Source organism: Lineus longissimus, chromosome 12, assembly GCF_910592395.1.
Source record: "Lineus longissimus chromosome 12, tnLinLong1.2, whole genome shotgun sequence".
NCBI lineage: Eukaryota > Metazoa > Nemertea > Pilidiophora > Heteronemertea > Lineidae > Lineus > Lineus longissimus.
In genome coordinates this window covers 14943566-14970615 of record NC_088319.1, presented here as the reverse complement: position 1 = coordinate 14970615, position 27050 = coordinate 14943566, and the positions used below count along the sequence as shown (strand labels likewise).

At 42.5% G+C, this 27050-nt stretch overlaps 3 protein-coding genes and 1 long non-coding RNA gene across 5 annotated transcripts; 2 read left to right on the top strand and 2 right to left on the bottom strand.

Annotated features, from left to right (window-relative positions):
• Positions 1-1771: 1771 nt before the first annotated feature.
• Positions 1772-10770, bottom strand: LOC135497080 (ATP-dependent DNA/RNA helicase DHX36-like). 2 transcript variants are annotated; one of them, XM_064786788.1, is made up of 21 exons: positions 10585-10770; positions 10161-10322; positions 9911-10035; positions 9363-9687; positions 8905-9036; positions 8536-8678; positions 7997-8250; positions 7645-7719; positions 7272-7438; positions 7022-7103; positions 6526-6642; positions 6019-6330; positions 5690-5833; positions 4719-4836; positions 4499-4597; positions 3920-4093; positions 3525-3689; positions 2981-3162; positions 2751-2883; positions 2374-2526; positions 1772-2171 (listed from the first exon to the last, which is right to left on the bottom strand). In XM_064786788.1, the coding sequence occupies exons 1-21, from the start codon at positions 10700-10702 to the stop codon at positions 1980-1982; spliced, it is 3372 nt and encodes a 1123-aa protein (XP_064642858.1). In that variant the 5' UTR covers positions 10703-10770; the 3' UTR covers positions 1772-1979. The 2 variants fall into 2 exon arrangements, with proteins under 2 accessions (XP_064642858.1, XP_064642857.1); XM_064786787.1 differs by having other exon boundaries at positions 1773-2171; positions 2751-2886; positions 10585-10768.
• Positions 10771-10969: 199 nt separating this feature from the next.
• LOC135497001 (uncharacterized) lies at positions 10970-12769 on the top strand. Its single transcript, XR_010448752.1, has 3 exons — positions 10970-11173; positions 11409-11522; positions 11849-12769. It is a non-coding gene; the product is annotated as an uncharacterized LOC135497001 (long non-coding RNA).
• Positions 12770-13176: 407 nt separating this feature from the next.
• Positions 13177-19879, bottom strand: LOC135496668 (uncharacterized). The gene is made up of 14 exons (XM_064786112.1): positions 19637-19879; positions 19252-19297; positions 18942-19003; positions 18355-18683; positions 17944-18113; positions 17643-17728; positions 16975-17171; positions 16558-16876; positions 16029-16168; positions 15773-15862; positions 15458-15580; positions 14937-15034; positions 14380-14504; positions 13177-14131 (listed from the first exon to the last, which is right to left on the bottom strand). The coding sequence occupies exons 1-14, from the start codon at positions 19752-19754 to the stop codon at positions 13494-13496; spliced, it is 2541 nt and encodes an 846-aa protein (XP_064642182.1). The 5' UTR covers positions 19755-19879; the 3' UTR covers positions 13177-13493.
• A 264-nt stretch (positions 19880-20143) lies between these two features.
• On the top strand, positions 20144-26300 carry LOC135497305 (uncharacterized). Its single transcript, XM_064787105.1, has 8 exons — positions 20144-20228; positions 20656-21663; positions 21923-22050; positions 22305-22530; positions 22794-22987; positions 23141-23185; positions 23398-23586; positions 23787-26300. The coding sequence occupies exons 2-8, from the start codon at positions 20724-20726 to the stop codon at positions 26079-26081; spliced, it is 4017 nt and encodes a 1338-aa protein (XP_064643175.1). The 5' UTR covers positions 20144-20228; positions 20656-20723; the 3' UTR covers positions 26082-26300.
• Positions 26301-27050: the final 750 nt, after the last annotated feature.

Here is a 27050-nt window from a genome sequence, read left to right as displayed (position 1 = left end):
TAGCCAGAAAGTTATGATAAGACATTTGGATCGGGCAGTAACACTTGAATTATGACTCTGATCGATTCTAACTCCGGTACCAACTCCCATGGTTTACATGATTTGGGAAACAAATCGATCAACTCACGGGTTGTCTGCGAGTTTTATTACATAATGTAAATAACCTTTAAAGTGCATATATGTAATGTTGTTTCAAGGGTGAAAATGTCGCCCAATCATCCAATCATTCAAATAACACATTGTCAATACTTAGATGCTGTCTGGACGCGTACTGTGGATATTCTACCTACACACAGAGGCCATGATCCAACAACACGCCTTTAAATCCAGCTTAGTCTGGCTATACCATTCCGGCAAGATCCTTTCTGTCCTATACAGAGAGAAATTCCCTCAGAAGTTCATTTGGTACAGCATCATTGACCGACATATCTAACCGGTTGTGACATTGTCGCGACAGTACTCGTGGACATTTTGCACTGGTTGTGACGTGGGACTTATGCAAATTTCGACACTTTAGCGGCGCACTTCTTTAACCAATCAGAGACATCGTTACTTATTGGCGGCGGGTTTACGAAGTTACGATGTCTCTGATTGATTAAAGAAGTGCGCCGCTAAAGTGTCGAAATTTGCATAAGTCCCCCGCAAATCATGCAGAAGACTCCCGCGAAAATACCTCTGCCGCAAAATTCAAACCGTCCTTGGCTCCTGATTGGTTTAAATTGGGTCACACGGCATTCTTTCGCGGAGTGTTTTTAGCGGGGCATTGTTGCGGTGCATCATTCGCGGGAGGCCTTTGCGGCGCAAGTAATTAATCGGCCGATATATTCTGATTTACGTCCCCTCCCGCCTACCATACAAGATGGTTGTGGCTGTACGTCTCATATCTCCGACAGTATCAGCTACACGATTGGGGACATGCAGGCCCGATTCAGTCACAGTCAGGACTGGTTATGACCCAGTAAATAGGACTCTGGCCGATTCGACCCATTCATTACGCTGGTGTATAAATCGGCAGTAAGGACTGGTTGTGACCCAGAAAAGATGACACTGGGAGACTTGAACCATTGGCTACGCTGGTGTTGAAGGAGTAATGGCCCCCGGAAAAAGTGTCTGCATGGGCCTATTGTTTTCTGACGAATTGTAGTATATGGTTCTATATAGAGCCCATGGCTGTCAATAGCTCGGAGATTAAAGTGCATAATAGAATCCATTGTTCCCCAGACATTTTATCCAAGAACATTTCAAGCTTCTACCACGGTAGTTAGGACTGGCTAGGAGGTTCGAGACTTGATCCATTGGTTGTGCTGTTATAGATATGGGTAGTGAGGACAGATTGTGACATAGAGAAGATTGCACTGGGAGTCCTACGCCTTTGGTTGCAATGGTATAGACACTGGGGGATCTGACCCTTTCGTTGCAAAGTGATGGTATTATCATGTATTTTCAATGAGGACAGGTTGTGACATTGTGAAAATCACACGGACAGACCCAAACCATTGTCTGCGAAGGTCTTTGTAGCTTCGCTGGGAGACCTGACCCAATGGTTGTGACCGGGCAATACATTGGCGAAACATTGGGTGATATGAATAAAGACTAGCAAATGCTTTTATCTAAATCTCCATGCACATTTACACTAGGCCTTCCTGTACAAAACCGGAGTAAAAGCATTTGCTAGTCTTTATTCATATCACCCAATGGGGATACATGCGTTACCGGTTGTGACAGGATCACATATGGCACTTGAATGCTACATGTACCAAACCAGAAGGGTAACATCAAACCAGCATAAACAATAACCAGCGTTTTGAAAGAATGTTCATCAGCTATATTTCAACAATACACCCGATGGCAGTACAATGAAAGAGATTCAATGACTTTCTGACCTCCACTGGCTCATGTAGAGGTCCAATTTCAGCAGGGCTTTACGTGAGTGCACTTAAGAAGCAGTCCAAAGGCCCGCTATGGGAGGGTTGGCATCATCAATATTCATCATCTGCGTCTTGTTCGTCCATTCCTTGTTGAACATCTTCGATTTCTCCGTAATCCTCAGTCGTCAGGAGATCTAGTATCGCCCGCATTACCTGGCCCTCTTTGGACGTCTTGGCCCAGTTCGTTGGGCCAGGTCGTTGGACCTTATCTTGTAGCACCTTATCAAGTTCATGTCGCAAATCCTGCAAAGAAAACATCAGACGTAAACAACGTCAGTTCTGAAGAACCACCGTGGACAACGGTGAAACTGTAGACAATCTCTAGTAATGTGAGTCAAGGGAACAAGATTGAACGCCATAGTGTTATCCCCTACACAAGCCTGTGTGATCTGTGAAGCTGCCTAGAGACTCCCTTGAGTGATTAACATCATCATATGCAGCCTACCTTGACTAGAGAAGCAATCTTCTGCGACGCCTTGAAAACAATCCAGTCGTCCACGACAACACATTCGTCGCCATCCACATTCTTTATCGTGATGTCACCACCGAAAAATAGTAGAGGGTACGGCGAGATGGCTGTGGCATCGTATAAGTACACCTGAAGATGAATGAAGTGATTGATTAGGAGGGTCATCAATTGGGAAGTGTCACAGAAAGTTGGAGATGTCTTCTAATCGTTTCAATTCTGGGTGGGACAGGTCGGAGGACAAGAAAAAGATGGTTGTGACAATGTCTTCATGTCACGTGCCTATATCATAAGAGCAGGCAGCCATATGCAAGGGGCCAGATTGGTTTTTCCAGCACTCTGCGTTTTAAAATTACCTTAGTCGTCTTCATCTTGAGATAGTATACAAGCCACTTATAAGGAAATGGTTCTTCATAATTCACCGACTTTGGATGAATGTTCACGCGACCATCGTTCTTGGTGAAGATTTTCCAAATTCGTTTAACTTTGCTGCTGGAAATAAGAAAGGTACATTTACTCCAACAGAGTCACACTCCAAAACTCTTTCACGGATGCTTCCTTCTCTACCAGCAGTCATTCAACTTACCCTTTTTTTCTTTGAGACGGTATCTTCCCCACGTTTGGGTACAGCCCAGCACACAACACGGCTCGTAAGAGTTTGTTGTTACCAGCGTTGATGTTAACGTCTGCATCTGTAGGTGACTTGGTCGATATGAAACCGAGATCAAAGAGCAAATCAGCGAACTGCTTCCTCATGTTTGTCAACATCTGTGCAGAGAAAGTAGACAGATTATCGATAAATTATAAACGTTTCAAATGGTTATACCATTCTTCTCAAGAAGTTGGACGCCTGACAGCTCGATGTTGTATTGCCTAGACTTGATCCCACACGTGACTTTGTCTGTAGCCCCCCTCTCAATTCATGTAGGTCGTCTTACGAATCAAAATTGCCTCCTTCACCCATCTCGGAAATCCTGTTGACATGTAGCGGTCAGACATCTTACTTCTGAAGAAGAATGGTGGAACCACTTGAAACATCAAGGTGCTGATTAACAGTGATGGTGTAAAAACTTGACTTATATCGTAATACATATCTCACAATCAAAGGAACGTTTTCGCAGCACACCTACCCACAGGGTGCTGGATGATAGGAAGTTATCCCAGCAATAGGCTTGATCTCTCCCCTTGGCTCTAGCTGCCAACCATCCATTGTACGCATTGACCAACATAAGGTGATCGCTACAGGTGTTCTGGGCCAATTCCTTCTTCTTCAGGTCGGCCATCCTTTCCTTGCCCTGAAAGCAACATGTCACAAACATTTAGAGGCCGAGTACCTTCTTAGAATTATCTGACCCATCTCTGCGGATGTTGTGAGTGCTGAGATCATGCACTACCTACTGGTGTTCAAACATTCATTGGGCTGGAATTTTCTGTGAATTGCAAACATTGAAAGGTGGTAAAAAATTTGACAGTTTCAGTGCTTCTCTGGACAATTTCTGTTCCCAACGTTCCAATCAGTACCTACCATTGGAATAACAAATGCATCTTTGAAGCTAAGACTGGCAGCGACGGTCAGTATCGGATCGAGACATCCAAACATGGCACCAAATAGGATCATCTTTCCCGTGTGAGGGTCGACCGGCATACGTGCTAGGTGGTGCCCAAGGGGTGTCAGCTCCTCATCTAAGTTTAACGCATTCTAAAAATAACGATTCGAAACTAATTACCATGACTGTGCTTTATCTAATGTACCAGTAGCTGTATATCCTTCTTCCTCCTCTTCAGTCTTTGCTCTGAACTTGGAGGCGTCATTCTCCAGGAAATATTTTTCCTCCAAGGCTGGATGAGTATTTTTTACCAGCCACTTTGGCAGGTTTATGGCCTTGAACCCGGGCCCTCTTGCTTGATACCCAGCAGGGAAACCACTAAGCTATGAGGTTCCTCTACTGGTATCTTCAGAAGTACGATTCTGAGTTCTCCCCATGGTTGAACCCGGCCGGGTCATCTTGGGTGATAGCCAGCAGAGCTAACCACAAGGCTATGAGGCTCTCTCCACTGGTATCTTCGGAAAAACTAATCTGCATTCCCCCCAATTTGAACTCACCAACTGGTGCAGAAGCTCAATGGATCTAAGCACAGACTCCATGGGCGGTGGCTGCATGGCTTTCTGGACAAACGGTTCAATCTTTCCTCGTTTCAGTAACTGAAATTATAAGCAGCAACATTCATTTGATAAAATGCAAACATTTGTACCTAAATTTGATATTTGATGATTTGTATCAGTATCCTGCCTACCAGTGACAAAAATATATCAATCTACCCACCTTGATCTGTAGACAGAGCTCCTCTAACCTAGTCCTGAGCATCTCGGGAAGCTGATAATCCTCTAGTTTCTCATGCTGGTACCTTGTGTAGAGATGATAACATACCCCTGGCTGCACCCTGCAAATTAGACATTTTCATGAAACAGGCACCACACTGATTACAACTCTCCAGCTTACATGTGTATACACTATCCTACCGATGTGGGCTGTTGTCGTGAAATCACAAAGCAATTAAGAGCAGTTTCTTCCCAGTTAGCAGTGAAGACACTGGCTACCCAACCTTCTCAACCTTATCTGCCTGAATACCCCTAGGATTGAATGTCATTTAAGAAGAAAATATCTCTTCTTTTTTCACTTCCGTTTTGTTCCTGTGCATTTCTGTTTCTCTTTTTTTGGAAGAGTAGCCCATTTGTAACTAGAATTGTCAGTTGAGTCTGCAGGCATACTCTGAAGTCTCCGCCACGGCGTTCTGAATGCGCATGTGCAGTCAGTGCGAACATCGTCTTGGTTCCCTCGGCTGTTCCTAGGAGGCGTGCTATTCCTGCCCTCTAGGAACAGCCGAGGGAACCAAGACGTGCGAGTAACGTTCCGAGTGCTCATTGCCGCAAAAACAATCTACGAAACTACAATGTATTCCGTGCTCAAAGTGCTCGAATAACGACGTACTGCCGACGTGGACTTGGAATAATAAATGAACTCGCCGTACGTAAGAGCAGAATATTTTATCAATGTGCGGTTTTCTCGAAACTTCGTGTCAAATCTTGACAAAATTGCGACAATTGAAATCCACCCACAAGCACTACAACGTGTACACACGCATAGGCACATCGGCGCCCTAGGCCGAGGTTGATTTTGCCGAGAAAGTTTCCTAGCTAACCCAAGAGTCTCCTCTCACGGCCACTACGTGCCGTGGCGGAGACTAATTAATCACACGGCTAGCTATAGCATCTATACAGACTTTTTTTCCATACCTGCCAGCCCTTCCTCTACGCTGTCGAGAGTTTGCTAAACTATTCCATTCTGGTTGTAATGTAGCCACATTATTTGCAGCATCGTAGTTCTTGAGTTTGATCTTTCCACAGTCTATCACATAAACCACATCATCGATAGTTATACTGGAAAATGAAATGAATTTTGAGATATTCTGCCGAGTAAGGTTTGTTCCTTATAAACCATCTGGATGAAATGTGTCAGTCAACTAACGTGCCAAGTTTAGATGAGAAATAAGATGTGGCCTGTCTCATGATCATTGGGCTTCACTGGGGAATCTTCACTGGAGTACGGTAAGCATAAAACTAACCTCGTTTCTGCAATATTCGTTGCTATGACAATTTTCCGAACACCTTGCGGCGGACGGTCAAACACCTCCCGTTGATTAACAGTCGGCATCAGAGAATGTAGCGGCAGAAGGATTGAATTCCTCGAATTGAACAATCGGTCACCTTCCAACATTTTGTAAAGTTTAGAGATCTGTTCCCATCCAGGCAGAAAGATTAAAATAGCACCATCGCCCTTCGTTGTCATGATGTGTCGGACTAACTCCGCAATTAGTTCCAGGTCGATCTGATCTGAATCCATGCGAGTGAGAGCGTTTTGTGTGCGAGGGGAACACCTGGAAGTCAGAAAAGATTAAAGTTAGCAGAAGGTCAGTACCGCATACTCTCTACTGTCAAGGAGTGCATGTACCCTTGACTCTCCACTGAACTTAAATACTTAGAAGGCGGATTGCAAGGCCTCTGTTTAGAAGAACTTTAGAAGAAAGAGAAGGCTTTAACAGCAATGGATATCAGGTGCAAGGGACCCTTACTCCAGATTTCTGAGCCAGGCGTCATAATTCCACTTCTCCTCCTCAATCTTCTGTCTGTCTTCCTGACTCCTCGGTCGCTTCTTCCTCGGCTGGTTCGTCTGCTCCGGAGGTTGGTACCTGCAGTACACAAACATACGCGGTTGAATAAAGCAACATTTTGTTTGAAAATTAGAGGCATTTTTGTACAGAATGATTGGTTAGTACATGTAACTGTGGCCATGTGTTTCATTTCTCATTGGAGCAAAAAGTTTAGAATTAAAGTTTTCCACCAAATTTAGAAGTACCTAGAGCTTGTAATATCTGAGATTACCTCCCAACCTAGTATATTTTTAATACCCTCTTGATGTTGTTATCAACGGTGAGGGTAAAGCAATACAATTTAGGCCTCTCCAGTGTAAAAACAGCTGGTAGTACACATTGATGCACACAGACTCTATAACTGCACCGGGCCTATAACTGTACCACTTTACCTTACATAAACAAAGATGTTACATACTTAAGCATTTCAACCACATCCTCCAAGTAAAGCTCCTCGACCGCAAAGGTAAAACCAGGAATGTTTAACATCGGACATTGACCTGGAAAAGATAATGTACCAGTTCTAGTATCAGTATCAGCACTATCACAAGAGCCTCCGACTTAAGCGGCAGGGATTCCACAACCTCACGGTCGGTCAGAAGTCCAGCCCTCCTATCACAACTCTTCCTGATGCGTGTCAAGGGAGAAGGAACATTTGTTATACAAACCATAATATTGAGAGAACTGCTCTGCATTTAAGGTCGCGCTCATCAGAATCAGTTTCAGGTCCGGTCGTTTAGGGAGTATCTCCTTCATGATTATCATAAGGAAATCAGAGTGGAGATCGCGTTCATGTATCTCATCCAGGATGATGTGGGAGGCGTGGGTCAGCAAACTGAAAACAGAAACACCAAGACATAAAGATCTTCAAGTTTCTAGGACTGACCGCAATATCAGGTGCTCAATACAGTTACCTATAAATTAACTAAAGCACGTTTGACGTTACATCATTTGGGCCCCCACCAGTTGCTTTGGCAGGTAGCATGATTCTCCCAAAGGGTACGTCAATTTCTCAATGTTTATTGGGAAATTTTTACTTACGGGTCTGACTCGAGCCACTTGAGGACAATTCCTGTCGTACAGAACAGAATAGAACCTCGGGGTCTTGGTCTTTTCCTGAAAAAGTGGAATATGCCAACATATTTTTGAGTTGTTATGCTAATGAGCTCTTGTGCTTTATAGCCAAATCAATCAATGCTAAACTTAGGGCAACGTTGAACAATTGCAACAGTAAGTTTCTTGGTACTATCATTATCATCATTGAATGAGTTCTGGATTTAAATTTAAATGATTTTAGACCAATGTAACTCATTGAGTGACTAGTATATAAGACAGGGCAAGGTTGTTTTTCGAATGAATTCTGAAAATACTAAAAGTCACACACAATACATACACTTCCAGCCTTATCTGATAACCAACACTGCTGTCAGGTCCACCACAATCGTCAGCTCTCTCCTGGGCCACGCGCTGCGCGACTGATATCGCACTGATCCTACGAGGCTGGGTACAAACAACACGACACAGTGATCCTAAGCCTTGTTTGATGAAGTCGTCCAAGATAAACTGGGCAACTTGAGTGGTTTTACCGCAGCCTGTCTCACCACTGATCACAGTCACTTGGTTGGCACCAACCGTTTTAAGAATATCCTGAAATGTTACGAAATTGAATTAGTATTCTTTTTCCAATTGGTATAGATGACAACGGTCAGAACCTAATGACATGGCTGAACAGTGCACCAATCTCGACCAAGGCTCTGGGGATCAAGGGAGGAAGACAGCCACGTTGGCCTGGTTCTGTAATATAGCCATAAAAAAAGAGAAAATCGACTGCTAAAAAGTTATCATCACATGTTAGTCTCATACGAATAATACATCATTGACATTCTAAATATTTTGTCGGGACTGAAAGGGTTGAAAAGGCCCAATACCTACCTCAGCCATATCATATGAAGGCAACTTCTTCCTGAACTGCTGCATCTTTTGATATCTTGGTTCAGACTGTTTTGCTTCGAACTCTCGCAGGTATCTTTTATCTTCTTCCGTGTTTTGTTGCACCCGTCGTTGTAACTCCTCTACTGAATAAAGTAAATATGAAACATTGAAAAGACCCACAGAGAGTAAAGACAGAGATCTTTGCTCCTGCCTATAGTTCTCTCTTAAACAAGACAACGTCCCCTCCGCATCATCTTTAACAGTTTGTAGATACTACGAGGCAAACCACCACATTATTGTGATACCCCATACTTTATCGCATTTCGTATAGATTACTATTTGAGATTTTGGACTCTTGAATAATCTTACATTTGTCATCCTCAAGCATCTCAATTTCACTGACATCATAATCTGACCGCTCCGATAAGTATTGCCGAATAGCTGCAACATTTTCAGGCCCTTCTAATGGCTCATCATCAAGAAGATCAGAAACTGCTGCAGCTGAAGTGAAAGTATGGTGTTTACTGGTACCAGGTGTAAATAAATCTTGCAAAAACAATCTTCACACAGCTGCTGCTAAACCGTGACATTCACTGGGATGTAAGGGGGCAGGGATTAGATGTGATGATGTATCAACGAGGAAATTCTTCCAATGTACTTGGATCACAGTCACAGGACATCCAAGAGAGGACCAACATGGACAGAGTTTCACTCTCTAACAAATCAAGGCAGCAGAGCATTAAATAAAATATCAAGGAAAGCTTAGTCAAACTAGAGATAAGCCATGTTTAGGACTAAGCACTGGCTATGCTAGAAAACACTTTTACCTCCTGAAGAACTTGGAGCCGGTTCTTGCTCTCGCCAAGATCTAGATTCAGACGAACCATTTCTAGACTGCCCTGAAAATCTACCGTGGTCGTTCCATGTGGAAGATTCGAAACTGTTTTTATCAAGACGAGAAGACCCAGGTCGATCTCGCCCAAAGTTTGCAGCCTGGTTATCGTGGCTTGATCCCGCAGAAGAACTTGGCACATTTCTAGGCCTAGCAGAGTGACTAAGCCTAGGCTTGTAGCCAGCATCATCATCTTTGAAACTATCCACCATTCTGGAAAGATTTCTTAACTTGTCTCGGCCGATTGTGATTTCTGGTCTCTGCAATAGTAAAGCTTATTTCTGTAGAAAGTCTTATTTCTGCCAGTGAATACATTACGTTTTGTCATACAAAGATTCAACAACAGTCCAAGGTAATGTCCACCAGGCTACTTTGCAGACATTGGTTGTGACACATGCCTTCGTAAGGTTTGAACTCATTACATCTCGTTCATTCTTTCATTAGATTTTATCTGTGCCTAAGAAAAACCTAAAAATGCCACACCTCCAAACGCTCCCTCTCTTTGTTCTTTGCTCTGCCTCTTGAGGCATACCACATGCCAATATCACGTCCTCGAAGACCTCTGGGTGGGCCGCCCTGACGTTCACGCTCCTTGGCTCTTTCCTCCTCTGTAAAGAAAATTAGTATCAATGAAAAGAGTTTGAAATACATTTTATAGTCATTTGATAAAATCCGGCCATTGGAAAAAAGCTAAACTCCAGTGCTTCCCCATTTCAATCACTTCTGACCTCACCTTGTTCTGGTGTCAGTGGGGGTCTTCTTGTTTTGTTGCCATACTTTCTTCCTCCTCGCCCTCGTCTCGATCCACGTCCTCTGCGGTCCTTGTAATCAAACAGTGAACCCTCCTCATATCTACCTCCACCACCTCGTCCTCCTGAATATCTGTCCATTTGACCTAACAAAAATAACAACTTAGTTTGAAACTAAGGCATCAGAATGTTCAGCAGACAGTGTTAGTAGACAAGTGACGGTAATTCCAAGGGGCCCATGATCACGAAGGGGGCTCACTAAGTCTGTGACTTTAGTCTTTAGTCTTGCGAAGATCTCAGTCATGGAAGTGTACATAACATGAATTCGAATGTACAGTGAAGAAACTTAGAAAGAGTGTACATTTACTGCCCGACTTTCCAAATCAAAATTTTGACTCAATCAATTACCAAAATCCCCTCTAGAAAGCGTGTAGAAGTTTCCTATTCCTGCTAATACATATTTTGCTTGTAAAGACCAAAATTCAGACTGTACTTTAGCCGTTTGCAGCCGAAATAATTGCAACATTGACTAAAATTGGAAATTGGTACTTCTTTTAGCAGGTCTCGAGTTTTGGTCAGGTATGCCGAAAAAGTAGAATATCAAGTTGAAACGGGTCCCAGTTGAAACAAATTGTATACAATAACAATTAGACGAAGAACCAGGGAATATATCAGTAAGGTTAGGAACGACCCTGCCTAATTCAATGTTATCTGCTCAAAAACTGAAAAAGACCAGAATTATTGGAGCATACTGAACATTTTAGTGGTTTCGTTTTTGGTGAAGCCACAGCTGATCAGTCTGCATTTTAGATCAACCCAAAACATAAAAATTTTTGGTCCCTTGTTGTTGTTATGTCAACAAATTCTTTACCCCCTAGCCAGCCGAGGGGTTGTATGATACCACTTGCTTGTTGTTTTGAAAGATTTGTACGTTGTATCTTAGCCTGTGAGGAGAGAGACAGTTTTGCAGGAATGTGTTGGTGATTGTGTGGGCATAGTAAGTGAAGTTTTTTCTCAATCAAATCAAACAAACTGAAACTGCAAACAAAATGATAAAAATGTCCCAAGCCAAGGTCAGGTGGGGGGGGGGGGGGGGGGCTGCTCTATCAATCATCATGATCATCTGTTATTCAATGGGGTGATCCACCGAATGTGACAGGAATAAACGACATAATGTCATGAGAGAGCCTCAAGGACAGCTATTCTGACCTAAAAACTTCCTCTTTTTTCAGTCTTTGAGAGATGGCTCGAAAAGTGTTGTGGTATCAAGATAAACGGTGGCAAGACCAACAGAGTCAATAGTGACACGGACTCCATTGATGAGCAGGTGATTGAGAGGCAGGCAGGTGAGTGCAGTGACCTTAGTTTAACCTTAAAATCTATGTTCATGAAATTCATCCCAATGGGCAATACAACAATCCAAAATGAAACTATAATTCTGTTAAATTATTTGTCATACCCCTTCCCCTTCCCCTTCCATTTGTCTTCAAAGAGGGGAGGGGGTCACCTGTCCCAAATTATAAATGCCTTGGGAAATATATGAATCTGAAAAACATCTTCAAAGAACTAGAAAAATGCATGTCGGTAGATAAATTCATGCGGAAGGAATTGCTGAAAGGTGTGATTGTCCTTGGAGCAGACATTTCATACCTTGTTATTATGAAAATTTCAGACCCAGCTGTAAAGCAGAATGGTCCTGTAGCCCTCAATCAAGATGCTGAATTCATCCACGATGTCAATCAACCACCTAGACGTCTTCCGCCCATTTCACACGAGCCACAATCTACTCAAGGATGACAATAATTTCATGTCCAAGTCATTCTGTGCTTGGAGATTGAAATCAAATTGAACTTTGCTGTAAAACCACATTTTTGTGGTTGACAATACAACAGCTGTTTTAACTGTTCTGACAAAATATCATCAGGGTCCACAGTGACAGAATGACGGTTGACTTATAAACCTTAGGTGAGTCAATTTGATGGATACCTGTTGTCGCTGATGATACTTTGCTGATATGCTATGATTCACAAGGGGTCATGACAACATTTTACCGTTTGGGGTTGTACCTGGTCTACACATTTTGTAAGACACTAACAAAAATTGATACTAGCGCATAACAAGCATTTCACTTGTTAACAAGCATTTCACTTGTTAGTCTATGCAATCTTTGTAAAGTATTTTAAAATTTATGCTGAGGAATTTTATTCTTGTCAACAAGGTGGCAGGAACTTTTTGTAAATCTTTTCACATCCTCATTGTTGTAAATAAGATTTTAAGAGTATATCAAATCATTGTTAACTTGGTCAGTAGCCAAGTGGTTAAACAATTAACATGCAGTATCCTGTTAAAATTCTATTAAAAAACTTCCTTGTTAATCTATAGCTATTCTGATAGGCTTGCTATAACCAAGGTGGGGTTAGTTTAGTAGAATTTGTCCTCAGCATGTTGAAGATATGGAAATACATATTTTTATTCTTAGTTTTATGCAAAAAATTGTGAATTTCATACTTCATTGGAAATGTCTTGGTCATTTACTCATATGAAATATCATTATACCATTGTCGACTGCTGAAATATCTTTTTAATAAAAATACTGACAGCATATTCGTTTCCCTCTCTTTTTTATGACTCACCCTGTACCCTATAATCTAAGCCTTGGGACATGTGTAACAAGTTGCCAGTCTTATTAGCTGCGATGTGCGTAGTGGAGTTGCACGAGGATGACCCTGGTGTTGGAGGATACCTAGAGGGTACCAGTTGTTGAATACTGTAAAGTAGGCCATGAGCGATCTTGACTAGACCTGTGAAGCTGGTGTGAGTGTGATGTCAAAGTGGGCAAAAAACACAAGTGATTGGTCTTTGGCCAGGAAACCCACGATACCATAGACCAAGGGGGTTTCAGTGGCCCAAGACCAATCTTAGGTTTGGAACAAGACTGTGCTTTTTTCCATGAGTTCAAAGAAAACAATTTGAAATTCTTTCTACAAATAATTTTTTTCCAGATTTTATTTCATAAAAGTAGACACTTATATTTTATGAAACAGCTTATATAACAAATTGATTTGTAATAATCTAACTCGGGAGTTGGGTTTTTCATAAGAATGGCAGTCATTCCACTTCTGCACCAGATGGTCCGTCTCACATGATCTAAGGCACTCCTTGCATTGACAAGACTTTACCAGGACAAACTGATATCAGACACAAAAGTTTTCAGCAAATGTGAGACACATTCCATACCTCAATGTATCCTGCCCCCCTGAACACAAGGCTCCAAACTAGACTTTGTGGTCAAGATTCTAACTTACTCAACCACCACATCAAGGTGTCCTAAACCCTTCCCTCTTAGCCTTTTTGCCTCCACCCAATATCGCTCCCCCCTCACTTTTCCGCTTCTGTTTCAGAAGTTTCTTTTTGCTAAATTCTGAGCCCTTTTCAACACTTTTCACACTAACTTCTGGAGCTGGTGCAGTTTTTTTCACAGGAGTAGAATCCAATTTTTCCATTAGAGATTTATCCCTTTTGTTTTCCTTCTTCGAGCTACTAGGAGTTGCTGCCTGTTGCATAACAGGAGTCCGGTCTTTCAAAACAGGAGTCCGATCTTTCACGTTTGATTTTGGCGTAACACTAGATTTCACAACAGCGTCTTTCGTTTCAACGGCCACAGACACTACTGATTTCACGTTCTTTTTCTGTTTCTTTTCAGTTTTTTTAGCAACACCAACGTTCTCCATTACTGTATCACTTTTTTTAGGCGATGGTTTGTTGACACCAGATTTCATTTTCTTCCCTTTCTTGGGAGACTTTCCACCTCCGTCTGTTGCTGGTTTCTTCCCTTTCTGCTTTGCTTTCTTCCCTTTTTTGGCTGGTTTACCCTCTGGGGATTCAGTGTGACCATTCTCCACCGCTTCACTTTCTGTCGTCAGGTCGGTTTCTTGCTCCTCTGCTTTATCTGTTCCTGAAGTGAATTAAAGAGAAAACTGAGCTTCGCAGAAAAGATAACACATTATCATTTTACAAAACATTTTGAAATAACTTACAAGTCCAGATTTACCTACCTCAAAATCCCTCAAGGGCCACAATCTTGGAAATTAAGGTGTTAAACTGTGACATGAAGTGCACAGTCTGAAAGTTTGAATAATTAAGAAAATGATTTATTTTGCTAATGATCAAAATGTCCAAAGGGCTTTTGAATAAATTGCTCACCTTTTCCCGGGATTTTATTGGAGAACTTCTTCAACTTTGCAACAAAGAATCCGTCCATGTTGTGTGTGTGTGGATAAAACCGTCTCGTATGCTTCATACTGGGGTGGAATTTATGCTCCTTGAACCTAAAAGATTAGAAGAACAATTGGAACACTCTTAAATTTTAGAAATATAACACTCAGTTGTGTAAAACTGATGAAGAAATTGTCAGCAAATGTTAGAATTGACTGGCCACTGTTTCAAACCAGCCAATAGTTATATTTGCTGCTTGTTCTAGCATCACAGAACCTCAGCCACCAATCATGGAGCGGTGGCCAAGTTACACAGGATGCATTAAAATTATAGTGGAATCTCCCTTAGCACTGGCAGACACCTCTGTCGGCAGAACTCCCCCTCTTTAGGGACAGTGACTTTAGTCCCATATGGGTCATTTCTATACTTGACCTCTGTAATCAGGACACCTCCCTTTGAGGACAGCACTGTTCATGAGCAGTGCAAGTAGACTTTATTGTGAATGCTGAAGTCACATGTTTAACCACTAGGACAGCACTTATTACCGGTTAAATCCCTCTCTTCCAAAATCAAGACCAGTTGGCACCAGTTTGACGTTTCTCTTCTTTAAGGCATAATCGATGACCCATTCGTTTTCCTCAATCTGAAATCAAGAACAGGGTTGATTATAGAGTCAGTCGCTTTTTCTATTAGGCAAAGACCAGAGCATACCATAAACAAGGAAATGTCAGCAAATGTTAGAATTGACGAGCCACTGTTTCAAACCAGCCAATAGTTATATTTGCTTTTTTGTTCTAGCATCACAGAACCTCAGCCACCAATCGTGGAGCGGTGGCCAAGTTACACAGGATGCAAAATCCATTTGTAAACATTATTTCCTTTATCACAGTATCTAGAAATGTTTGCAAATGTTAGAATTGACTGGCCACTATTTCAAACCAGCCAATAGTTATATTTGCTTTTTTTTCTAGCATCACAGAACCTCAGCCACCAATCATGGAGCGGTGGCCAAGTTACACAGGATGCAACGGGCTATCCAATGACCAGCTTCATACAATAAACTTACCAATATTGAACAAGTTGAGTAAACAATGTAACCTCCTGTCTTGGACTTGGCATCACAGCAATCAATTGCAGCTAGGAGCAACTCCTTCTGGATATGAGAGCACCGCTGGATATCTTTAGCATCCTAAAAACAAATGCAACATGGTTACATTTCTGGAGTTGAGTTGACACCATGCATTAACAGATCAGTGTTAGCACGAATCCCGCTGGCGTTCTTAATGAATGGAATTAACAAATAAAAAACAGAACCCTGACAAAAACTCCCGAACATATTATCAACACAAGCTGGTCAAAACAGTTCTGAGTTGTATTTTACCTTGTTTGATTTGACTCCGGCATCTTTGGATATGACACCTGTGCCACTACAAGGAGCATCCAGCAGAGCACGGTCGAAATTATTCATAATCTGAAACATGGAGAGACGAAACTTAAATAAGTTTGTGTGAAACCTACGACAAAATTCATATTCACGCAAGAAAAAAAACCAAAGTAGTCAGTGTTATTTCAGTGAAAAATGGACAAGATAATTTTACCCCACTGAGGGCCAAAGTAACTGATAATTTTAACTTTACCTTAGGAAATTGTCTGCCATCATAGTGACATATGACTGTGTTTGTTATTCCCATCCTGTGAGTGTTTCCGACAATGGCTTTCGCGCGTGCCTCGTTGGCATCGTTAGCAAACAGAACACCAGTGTTCTTCATAAGGGCAGCTGCGAAGACAAAACCGTATGTTCAAATTATGTGCATATGATAGTTGACCAAAATGTGAACAATGATTACACTGAATGAGATAGACTGTGTGTCAGAAATCAACTCATGTCTTCAAATGAATTCAGAAGACCATCGTGATAAAACTCATCATACACACGGACAACCGAATGAACACTACACATGGTCAAATCTGACTCTTACCACATAAAAAACAAATATACTGGCACCAGATCTCAAAGGAACTGAAACTGGTTTAACTCATAACCAAGAACATCAGCAGACATGACAATGTCAAATAGAACTGACCATATCATATGGCAACACTGAACAGCAAAAATCTCCGGAAAAATCTCCATGAGAAAAATCTTTGAAAGGGAAATCGCCTTACCAATATAGGTTGTCTTTCCACCGGGAGCAGCAGCCATATCAAGAATCTTCTCGTGTTCCTGGGGGGCAAGCGCCATGACTGGTAGAAAACTCGACGCCCCCTGCAGGAGATAGTGGCCAGCTAAGTACTCTGGGGTGGCACCGAGGGGCACCTGAGAATCGTACACAAGGAGACCAACTTTGGACCATTTGCCGATGGGATCAAGGTTGACACCTCTGTTGATCAACGCCTGGGCCAAGTCTCGTCGACGAGTCTTAAGTGTGTTCGTGCGGAGAGTGACTGGTCGGTCAACTTCGTTCGCTTCAAGGAACTCAATGATCTGAAAAGAGAACCAAATCAAGTTGATTATGGTGCGCTTAAGTAGTGGTATGCAACATTGTAATGAATACCAGCATCTCATCTGGCAAACCAACCTACCTCTTGTGGGAACAACTCCATCAGTTTCTCCATCAAAAAGTCATTGTAACTGTAATACATGCACAGGTCCTTCCTAAACTGGGTCAGGTAGTCCTTTCTCGAGCGGCCTTCCTCGCGCCGAGTCTTGAAGTCGCCAAGAACCTGCGAGATGTCCTTGATTCTTTGTTGAACGAGTGCAAGATCAGGTGCTGCCATCAGTGGGCAAGTTAAGGAATCACAAGATTACAAACTAATACTGATGAACATCCCTAAAGAGGCCAGAGCTCAGGTACAGACTCATGGATGCCCTACTTGTATGCTCTCTATTATAGAGTACAACCTCTCTATTAAGAACACCATCGGGACTATTCTTGATACAGAGGCGTTCGGATTAGAGAGGTCAAATTGAATGGAAACAATCACTTTGGGACCAAAATTAGAGTCCTTGATTAAGAGGTGTCCGCTGTACTAGGAGTACAAGAGGATTGATGACCACTGCTTAGAAGCTTAGATTTGGCCACAGTCAGAAAAGATACATTGTCTTCAGTCTCATTCAGAAGACCATCGTGATAGGTTTCATCATTCCATGGCTATCATCTGCATTACAGAAATATAAATCACATCTAAAGAGGCCTATTATCATTGACCCCCCCCCCCCCTACGGTAAATAATTGTCAACCAAAGGATATCTTCTTTTTCAACCTCCTGACCACTTGGAAGCACAAATTTTTCAGATGATGCAATATTGGTCTGCATCTCAGCCTCCGCCATTTTCCTGCAACAAAATACAATTAGTTAGAACAATAACACTGTCGACATTGCCAAGGACACAGCCGACTAAGATTTCAGAAGAACCGGCGTCAGAAATCAACTACTGTCTTCAAATTTATTCAGAAGACCATCGTGATAAGACTCATCATTCACATAATCTAAACTCTGATCAATAATGGAGCTGTAAATCATCTGACACGTGACAGCAACTGAACTTACATCTCCTTCTTCTGTTTCTTAATCAACTTTTTTGATTTCTTCTCGATAGGCAAGAGCTCTTCCCCATCCTCATTCTCCTCTGGTTCCCCGTCATCATCATCACTATCATCGCTATCCCCAGCATCACTATCATCCTCATCTTCATCACTGTCAACGTCAAAGTCATCGTCCTAAAAAAGGAATTATCAAATAGAAAATTCACAGCTACGGACAGAACCTTTAAGGATACTATTTTAGCACTGCAGCCATCAGAAGTGTTTTCTATTGTCTTCAGTCTAATTCAGAAGACCATCGTGATAAGTTTCATCATATGGTAGCAGTGCAATCAAAAGGTTAACTCATGACATTCGTGACATGAGACATGACTTATATATCTGTATATCGCCTAGATATACTCCGTTTAAGACTCACCATGTCTTCCTCGTCACTTGAATCCATCAACTTGGACTTCTTACTTGGCTTCAACCACGCCTGGTTCTCATCAGTGTAACCCTTGGCATCATCATCATCACTTTCCTCCTCATCGTCATCATCACTTTCCTCCTCCTCATCATCATCATCAGATTCAACTTCATCACTATCTGCTTCAGCCTCATCATCACTATCAGCCTCACCCTCATCATCAGAAACCTCCTCCTCCTCCTCACCACTTTCCTCAGGGCTCGAACCTTCTGCTGCTTCTTGGGCCAGGAAGTCCACATCATTGTCTGATGAGTCTGCTTCTGAAAAGCCACTTGAGCCTGCAACAACGGGATCAACTATAGTATGCATTAGATTCAATAAATATAGTTGATCTACTTTCAAATAGACCAGATTATAAACAACTGACATAACTCTAAATACTATTTCTAGGACCATTGAAGTACTGTTCTAGAACTGGCTGAAAGGTTTTGATTTTTTAAGTCAAAATGTCCTTATGTCTTGGCTAACATAACCTGCCAGAATCAAACTATTTCCCCAAATACCAAATTTCTAAACACAGCAGGCAGCAACATTACCTGTGTCTTCCTCTTGTACAGAAGCTTTTTTGTCCCCAGTTTTTGCAAGTTTCTTGGCCAACCTGAAAAATGCAAAGAAAATATATGGTTATGTAAATTAAAAACAACATGGGTTGTACACTTTTGAAATGGATTTCTAAAGTTGTAATTCAGAAGAGTTACAATTATTGAATGTAAAAACTCGAGAAGAAACTGGGGGAGGAAGACCCTTTTTTAAAAAGTCATATCGGCACTGTGACTATAAATGAAGCCAATATGAATATGGCAGAAAATCCAGACACAGTGCAACTCCTCTTTGGTCTAAAGTTACCTTTTCTTTGCTCTCCTCCCAAGAGGTTGGTTGACTTTTGGTTCATCTATAAATCAGAAGAAGAAAAATGTAGTGAGTGATAAGTGATTTTGGCCCAGATGTACTCAAGAGTCAGTACTGCTTATGTGAAATGAGTGCTGCAAGTAGTTTTCCCCCTGTATGTCTCGGTACGAAGCCACTTTCACGATCATGGGATTCATGCTAAGCTTCCCCCTCACCATGAAGACCATCACCATGCAGAGCACGCAGAGCACTGTCTTTTTATCTTTGCACAGCAAGAATCATCCAGCCGGAGCAACGATTGAGGCCCCGTGTAGAAGATAAACAGGTTAGGCCTATTCTTCAATACTAGAGCACATAGTCTAAATAAAAAGCATTTCTATACCATTCTTCACGAGGTGGCGAAGGTGTTTCGGGAGTTCAAACTCCGGTGGCTTCTGCATTTTCGCCTTTCGACCAGGTCCACGCTTTGGTCTATCTGCGAAATCACGGATTCTGCCCATAGCTTATTGCTTGGCTGTTAAAACCAACGATTAGTAACAGTAAGATATTTATAATGTTTCGAAAATAAGGGAAAATCAAGAATTTTTGGGAGAAAATCGTGAAACGACCCACGTGCAACTTTCAACTGTGGGGTCAAGGTCATATTTGGCAAATATAGTCTATAATTATCAATAAATATTGGTTTATGGGAAAATACAAAATTTCATTAAAAACATTTCATCGACTTTATATAGATTTGAATGACAGATCACCATTTCATACTCTCTTTTCTTGAATAAACAGATATTTTATATGGGTTATGAACGGAAATATTGAATTTCCAAAAAAGAAGTTCTCATTATTCATCAAAATTTAAAGACTATTAAATTGAAGTCTCATTCGCGCGACGCCATGTTGGACGTTGGTCCAAATTGAATTCACCGGTATTTCCCGATTTGTGGCTTCCAAAATCCTTATTTTTCTGAAAAAAATAGGTAAATAAATGTCCAACAAATAAACTAAGGGTCGAGGGTGCAATAGGTGCACTAATTAGGATGGTAGGACTATCAAGTTTATCAAATATGTGGCGAAAAGTGAGCCAGCTCCGAGCCTGTAGATTGTCTAGGGCAAAATGCACACGGCTGTCTGCTGCTGTGTACAAATGTATAGCACAGAAAAAAGGGGTAATCTCAAAAGTATTGGTCTAAGGGCAAGGGTGCCAGTTAGTTATCGAAGCAAAATTTCTTGGACGACGGAACCCCAAACCACTCTCCAACAGTCAGATCGCACTTCGGCCATCGACGACAGCGGTTTTTTTTCTCTGATCTCTACCACCTATTTATTAATGAGAACGCACCTCTCTTATATGTTGTCGTGAATCAGTGACATGGTCATGGTACTTTCTTTTATTTCACTTTTCAGTACTGGTTTGGATTGACTTAAACGAGTTGTGGAGTCCCAAAACTGATGCTCATGCAGTAGCCTTAATTATGGCTTCCCATGTCAATGAGGAAAACAGCATTGGTGAGGAGGAGGTCTCCCTGGCTGAAACGAAGAGCGCTGCTGCCGAGATTATCCATGATAAAACTGAGGTTGTAATTGAAATAGGTCCAGGCGATCTTCCTCCTCCTAAAAAAAGGGGTCGGCCACGCAAAATCAACACTGGCGCTGAAGGAATGATCAACACTGAGTCTGAGGTGAAAATTCTACCAAAGAAAAGAGCTCGGATGTACAAAGAGGATGATGAGTGGACTAGTCCTACTGTGCCAGTGAGGGGGAGAGAGGCAGTCATCACCCGCACCAGAACCGGCAGAACACCACGGCGGTCGATATACGGCGATGACTTCATCTCCCCGTTCGATACTAAAACAATAAGAGCAGAATTAGACAAGGCAACAAAGACTGCTTCCAGCAGTGGTGAACCACTGAAACGGGGACGGGGTAGACCGCCATTGAAAAAAGTTCCCGCCCCTCTGATTCAGCAGGATGCCAAGCAGATGCAGCCTCCATCAGAAATCATTGTTATAGAAACGGTACAGGCTCTAGAAGAGGCTGAGGTTGCTGTGAAAACGGTACAGACACCAATGGAGACCGTTACCGTGGAGATAATAAAGGCATCGGAGGCACACGATACAGAAGGGACCCAGACCTTGATGGTGGAAGTTGTATCGTCGTCCCAGGCAGAGGAGGCAGCACCAAGTCAAAGTCAGACACAATCTGTCGAAGCTGCGCCAAGCCATATGCAGATTGCTAAGGATGCACCTATTCAGCCTCAGGAGATACCCTCGGAGGTTGTTGTCACTCCCAAGAAGAGACGAGGATGGCCTCCCAAGAGGAAAGAACCAGAACCGGACACAAATAATGAGTTGGTCGATCCTGATGCAGACTTGCTGGAGGATGTCGATCAGGGTGCTATGGAAATGGAAGAGGGTGAGTAGTTTGGCTTAGAAGTGAAAGACTTCTAAATGACAGCAAATATACATGTCACAAGAAAATAACATCACTTTACAATCAACTTCTTGATGATATGCTTGAATAAGGCAACATTGTAGTTAATTTCAACAGGATTTTTAAAAGCTGTTCATTGTGAGAGCTTCCACTTGATAAAACGAAATGTTAAACATATTTAAAAAAAATACCTAAGGCCTTGTGACGTGATTATTGGCATAATCTTTTACATTTTTTCCAGAGGTCACTGCAGAAGAGCAAGAACAGCTTGACATGCTAGAAATTAACGGAGAAAATGATTTCACCGACTCAAATGAGACTGAGAAGGAAGTATTGGAAGCTTTGCTTGCACAAGATGTAGGAGAAGAGGTAGGCCTTCCGGGCATCTACTGACAAGTGCAGGAGACAAGTCTCCCTGATGACAGCTGTTTATGGTTTCCTTGACAAGTCTCAAGCTTCTTCCTTTCTTACTCTGAAACAACCTCTACCGACAGTGGTGTATCAGTTTCTATTCAAATCTTACAACTATTTGTTGCCCCTAAAGAAATATCATTTTGTACACCTGCAGTCAGTGAGGTCCTTGTATATGTAGAACCTACGGATTTTTCTGTTTGGTGTTTCAGGGGCTACCAGTTGACCCAGCCAGAAGTGTGCGCCATCCGTCAGCAGTGGCAGGCCTGAATGACTTATTGCCAGATCGATGCTGCTCAGAATCAGATGAACCAAATTGTAACTGCGGTTTGTTCCATTGTCCACTCTGTACTGTAGAGTACTTCAAGCCAGTCAAATACGCGCGAGTGATATCGAAACATCTTAGTATTCATGAGAAGTATGGAATTCGATTCCTAGGTGAGACATTGAAGAAACTGTATTTGATTGTTGGGGATACAACCAACGAGTGTCTTCGGGACGGTTACACAAATCAGTTGGACACACCACCAAAAGTCTTTCTGCAGGAATTTGGGACATGGACGACTCGATATCTGGTTTACATGTACCGGTATGTTACAGGTGGTCAGATGTACTCATGCTTGATGTTTTATCGAAGTTCCTCAGAGAATTTTGGATGACAAAAGTAATGTTGTAATGAGAAGTTGTTAATTCCTTTCCAGACGTGATTTGCTGTCCCTGCCGTTTGGATTGCCAAGAGATGAGGATGTCACATTTCCACTGCCCCGCTTGTGGCATCGTCAAACTCACCAAGACGACATTCCAGAAGCATCTTGACAAGCATGGTGATGTTATGTTCATTCTTGACCCCCAGTGGAAGACTAGACAAAAACAGGCTGCAAGCAGTCCGAAAGTGGTATGTGAATGAGTGATACTGTCATGCGTCTGGTCTAACAGAGTCCTCATAAGCCCTGAATGAAGGATCAAAGTAACAATCTAAGACATGTTCCCCAGATCGAAATATTGTGAAAATGAAAAATTTCATCCAGTTTGTCTTCTTTTCTTACAGACTCCCAAGAAGACGCCACCGGCACCACCCGTCCTGGATGAACCCGTAAGTATATACTCCTACATCGTGTGACAAAAAATTGCAGAAAATTTTTATATTGTATGGACCTTTTCGACAAAGACCAAACCAGGGCCCAAACTAAACAAATGCGCATGTTCAGAACACCTGAGGAAGGCCTATTAAGCAACTTCAGACGATGCTGTAGCCACTATGACCCTTTGTTGGTGTGACTGACAAGATGTTTCTTCCACTTCCAGGTTTTGAGTAATGTGACTGCAGTCCTTACTACCGAGTTCTTGGAGCATATTGGTGCAATGGAGAACACGGAAAGCTTCCTCAAGGAGAAGCTAGCTATGGAAAAGGTGTTCGTGACGAAGGTCAGCGACCAGTGGATCATTCATGGACAGTGGGAACACATACAGAAGGCCTATTCTAGACTGAAAAAGGTAGGCAAGCACCAAGAATATATACATGTATCGGTATGCGTAATTGAGTGGCATTAATCATGGGTAGATGATGGAAACAAACATTCATAGATGAGACAGCAGCACGAATCTGTTTCCGACTAGATGTACCATTAGGTCTGATCTGGGCCTGTCAGTGAGCAATTGAATCTAATTGAAATCCATTTCCTTTACCATTCCAGCTCCACAAGGAAGCCAAGATACAAAAGTTGAAGGGTAGGAGATCAAACGAGTCTGAAGACGCACAACATGCAGCAAGCGGACAGCATACTGTGTCTGTTCTTGGTCAAACTCTCGTTATTCCCAAACAAGAGGTTACCAAAGACTCTCCAGAATCTCTAGTGGTGGACAGCGGATTAGAACCGGACAATCGGGAATTGAAAGAGGGCGACCCAGATTATAAGCCAAAACCACGAGTACGACGTAGCAAAGACGAGATCAAAGCATTGGGAATTAAGTTAAAGTGTCGGACATGCGGTTTGATAAAACATTCCAAGGATGCGTTGTATCGACATATTTGGCGCTGTCATAAGGAGAAGATACACGAGTGTTCAAAATGTGGACGGAGTTATGGCCAACGGAGCGATATGGTGCGACATCAGGAGGCATGTAAGGGTAGGAAAGCGAGTATTCCCGAGCCGGAGGGTGACGGGCCGTATAAATGTGATCTCTGCGATAAACTTCTCATGACTCGTGAAACTCTGAAAGCCCATCATAAATACATCCACACAGACACTGGTGCCTGTGTTTGCCATTTATGTGGGAAAAACTTCCGCGCCCCACGCTATCTTAAATCCCATCTAGTTCGCCATTCCGATGTTCGGAACTATGTCTGCGGAGTCTGTGGTAAAAGTTTCAAAGAACGCGGGACTCTAAAAGAGCATCTTGGGACGCATAAAGATCCCAGTGAGCGAGAGAAGAAATTTAAATGCCAGCTCTGTCCGAAAACATATTTTCGCCATGCGGCACTACTAGATCATATGAATTTCCACGCAGGGCGGAGGCCATATTCATGTGTAGATTGTGGTAAAACCTTCGTCGGGCGGTGCGCTTTGCAAAAACATCAACTCAGTCATATAGAGAGGAAAAGCTTTGATTGTGATCGTTGTGGCAAATGTTTCAAATTCAGACACAAATTGGAGTCGCATTTTGTGACTCATACGGGTTTCAGTAAGCACGTGTGTTCGATTTGCGGGAAATGCTTCACGACGTCGACAACACTTCGTAAGCATAATTGTAAGGGGTCATTGCCGGTTGATAAGTTGATGCTGCAGAATCAGAATACGCCCCCGATTGATACGGGCAAACAAACCCTGCAGTTGTACATGTGTAGTTTGTGCAATCTGACGTTCACCGAGTGGACAGAGGTGGCTGGTCACATGCTGTTACATAATGAGGTGGGAGATGGTGGGGTCGACAACGGCAGCGAAGGGACGGTACAGATTGAACTCCAGTCACAGGACTTGATCAATTTAGCTGATGCTGCTGCAGCCAGCGCTAGTTTAGCCGCATCAGGTGATGCTAGCCAGGAAGATATGCAGAGCGTGATTAATGCGATTGCTCAGGTACAGCGTATGGAGAATGCTGACGGCGAATTAGATGATGATGTCACGACAGAAACACAACAGGCGCTGGCCCAGATACAGTATAACCAGATACAGATTCAGGACAGTAACATCCTGAACGTGATACAGGATGGGCAGGACGAGCCACGCCAGGTAACGATACATCTGGAGGATAACGAGCAGTATCAGATCGTCCAAGAACAACTTGCGGCCAACCCGGAGCAGTTTCAGATCATTCAGGAGAATGCAGGGGAGGAGCGGGGACAGTTTCAATTAATTCAGGGGACGTCAGATGACTCCCAAGGTCAGTATCAGGTCATACAAGATGCAGACACTGAGGGTACATTCAATTACCAGGTCATCCAGGGGGACGGGGTCAATCAGAGGTATCGTATCATCCAAGGGGAGCCAGGCTCGCAGGGACAATTTCAAATCATTCAAAGCGAGACCTCCGGGGAGTTCCAAGTCATTCGTGGCGACCCGTTGGATCAGGGTAGCTTTCAGATCAGCCAGGCCCAGGGTGGGGAGGACCAAGGGCAATACCAGGTCATCCAGGAGACCCAACAGGATGGAGACTTTGATGTTTTGCAAGAGGGTAGCGATGAGAATCAGTTCCAAGTTGTCCCAGGCTCTGAGGGCGGCGAGGGGACTGTTACAATCACTGCACCACAAACAAGTGAACATTCCGAGTTGAGTTGTAACATTGGTGATATGCCTCTTGAACATGTTGAACAGTTGACCGCTGTTACTCATATTGCAATGGACCCTGCCAACCATCAGGAATGCATGGTGGAGACAGAGCTTGTCGAGGGTGGTAATGGGGACCCTATTTATGATGAGATGCAGGGAGAGGTCCTGGACAGCGCATCTGTTGTTGTGATGAGTGAGGTACAACAGGGAACCTTTCAATAGATCAGGGAAGTATGTGTAACATAATGGCCCAGTGTTCATGATGAGGACTGTGTTTATACAGGGACTGGGTATACAGTGCAATCTCTTAAAGAACACCCTCATGACTTGCCTGAAGGGGAGGAGAATCTACTGAGAGTCTACTGAAGATCTAACTTTCAGATCTGTTTTGACAGGGATTTTCTGGTGTATTATTTATTCTTTGTGATTGGCACCCAATTCAAATGTTTCATTGTTGTTAAAATGTATGGTATCAATTTGATACTTTTCTATTAATTCATTAAAACAAATTTATTAAAGTTTGTTTTTTCTTAAATCTGTACCCGCACCAAATTCATAAGACTGACTTTGCAGACTTGAAATTTAAAATTAAACAGACCCAAGATTTTGAGAGGAACTGTTGGAGACAATCCTACACAGTGTTCTCCACGAGGCCATTTGTCTATCAGATCTGGTTGAGACAGCATATGCTGTATTATTAGGTCTGGTTGTGGCAGCATGTTATAATAGTATGCTTAGTTCCCCTTCTGGCCAAGTTCAAGTGAACGCCTTCTGGTTGCTCCTTGAAACCCCCCGATTGATTTCTGTGGAGGCCGAGGTAATAATATGATATCCCAAAAAGCGCTTTGATCAGGCAAACATGGAAAAGCGCTATATACGTACATGTAAGAACTCAATACTATTATTAGAATTTACATGTAGGTGGCAGCACTATTATCTCCACACAGGTACCAAGCCAAAGAAAGGTTCTCCCAGCTAGAGATGACTGCATCATAGTCCAATACCTCATGGAAAAAAGACTGAAAACCTCGTGTGCATATAAAATGATTGTTTTATTATGAACCTTTTTGATAAAAGACCCATATACCTGGCGCATATGTTTCTGTACATCAATCTAAATAAATGGTACAAAATATACAATCAATCACATATGGTTCTCAAACGAAACACAGTCTAAGCTCAGCAAAACTA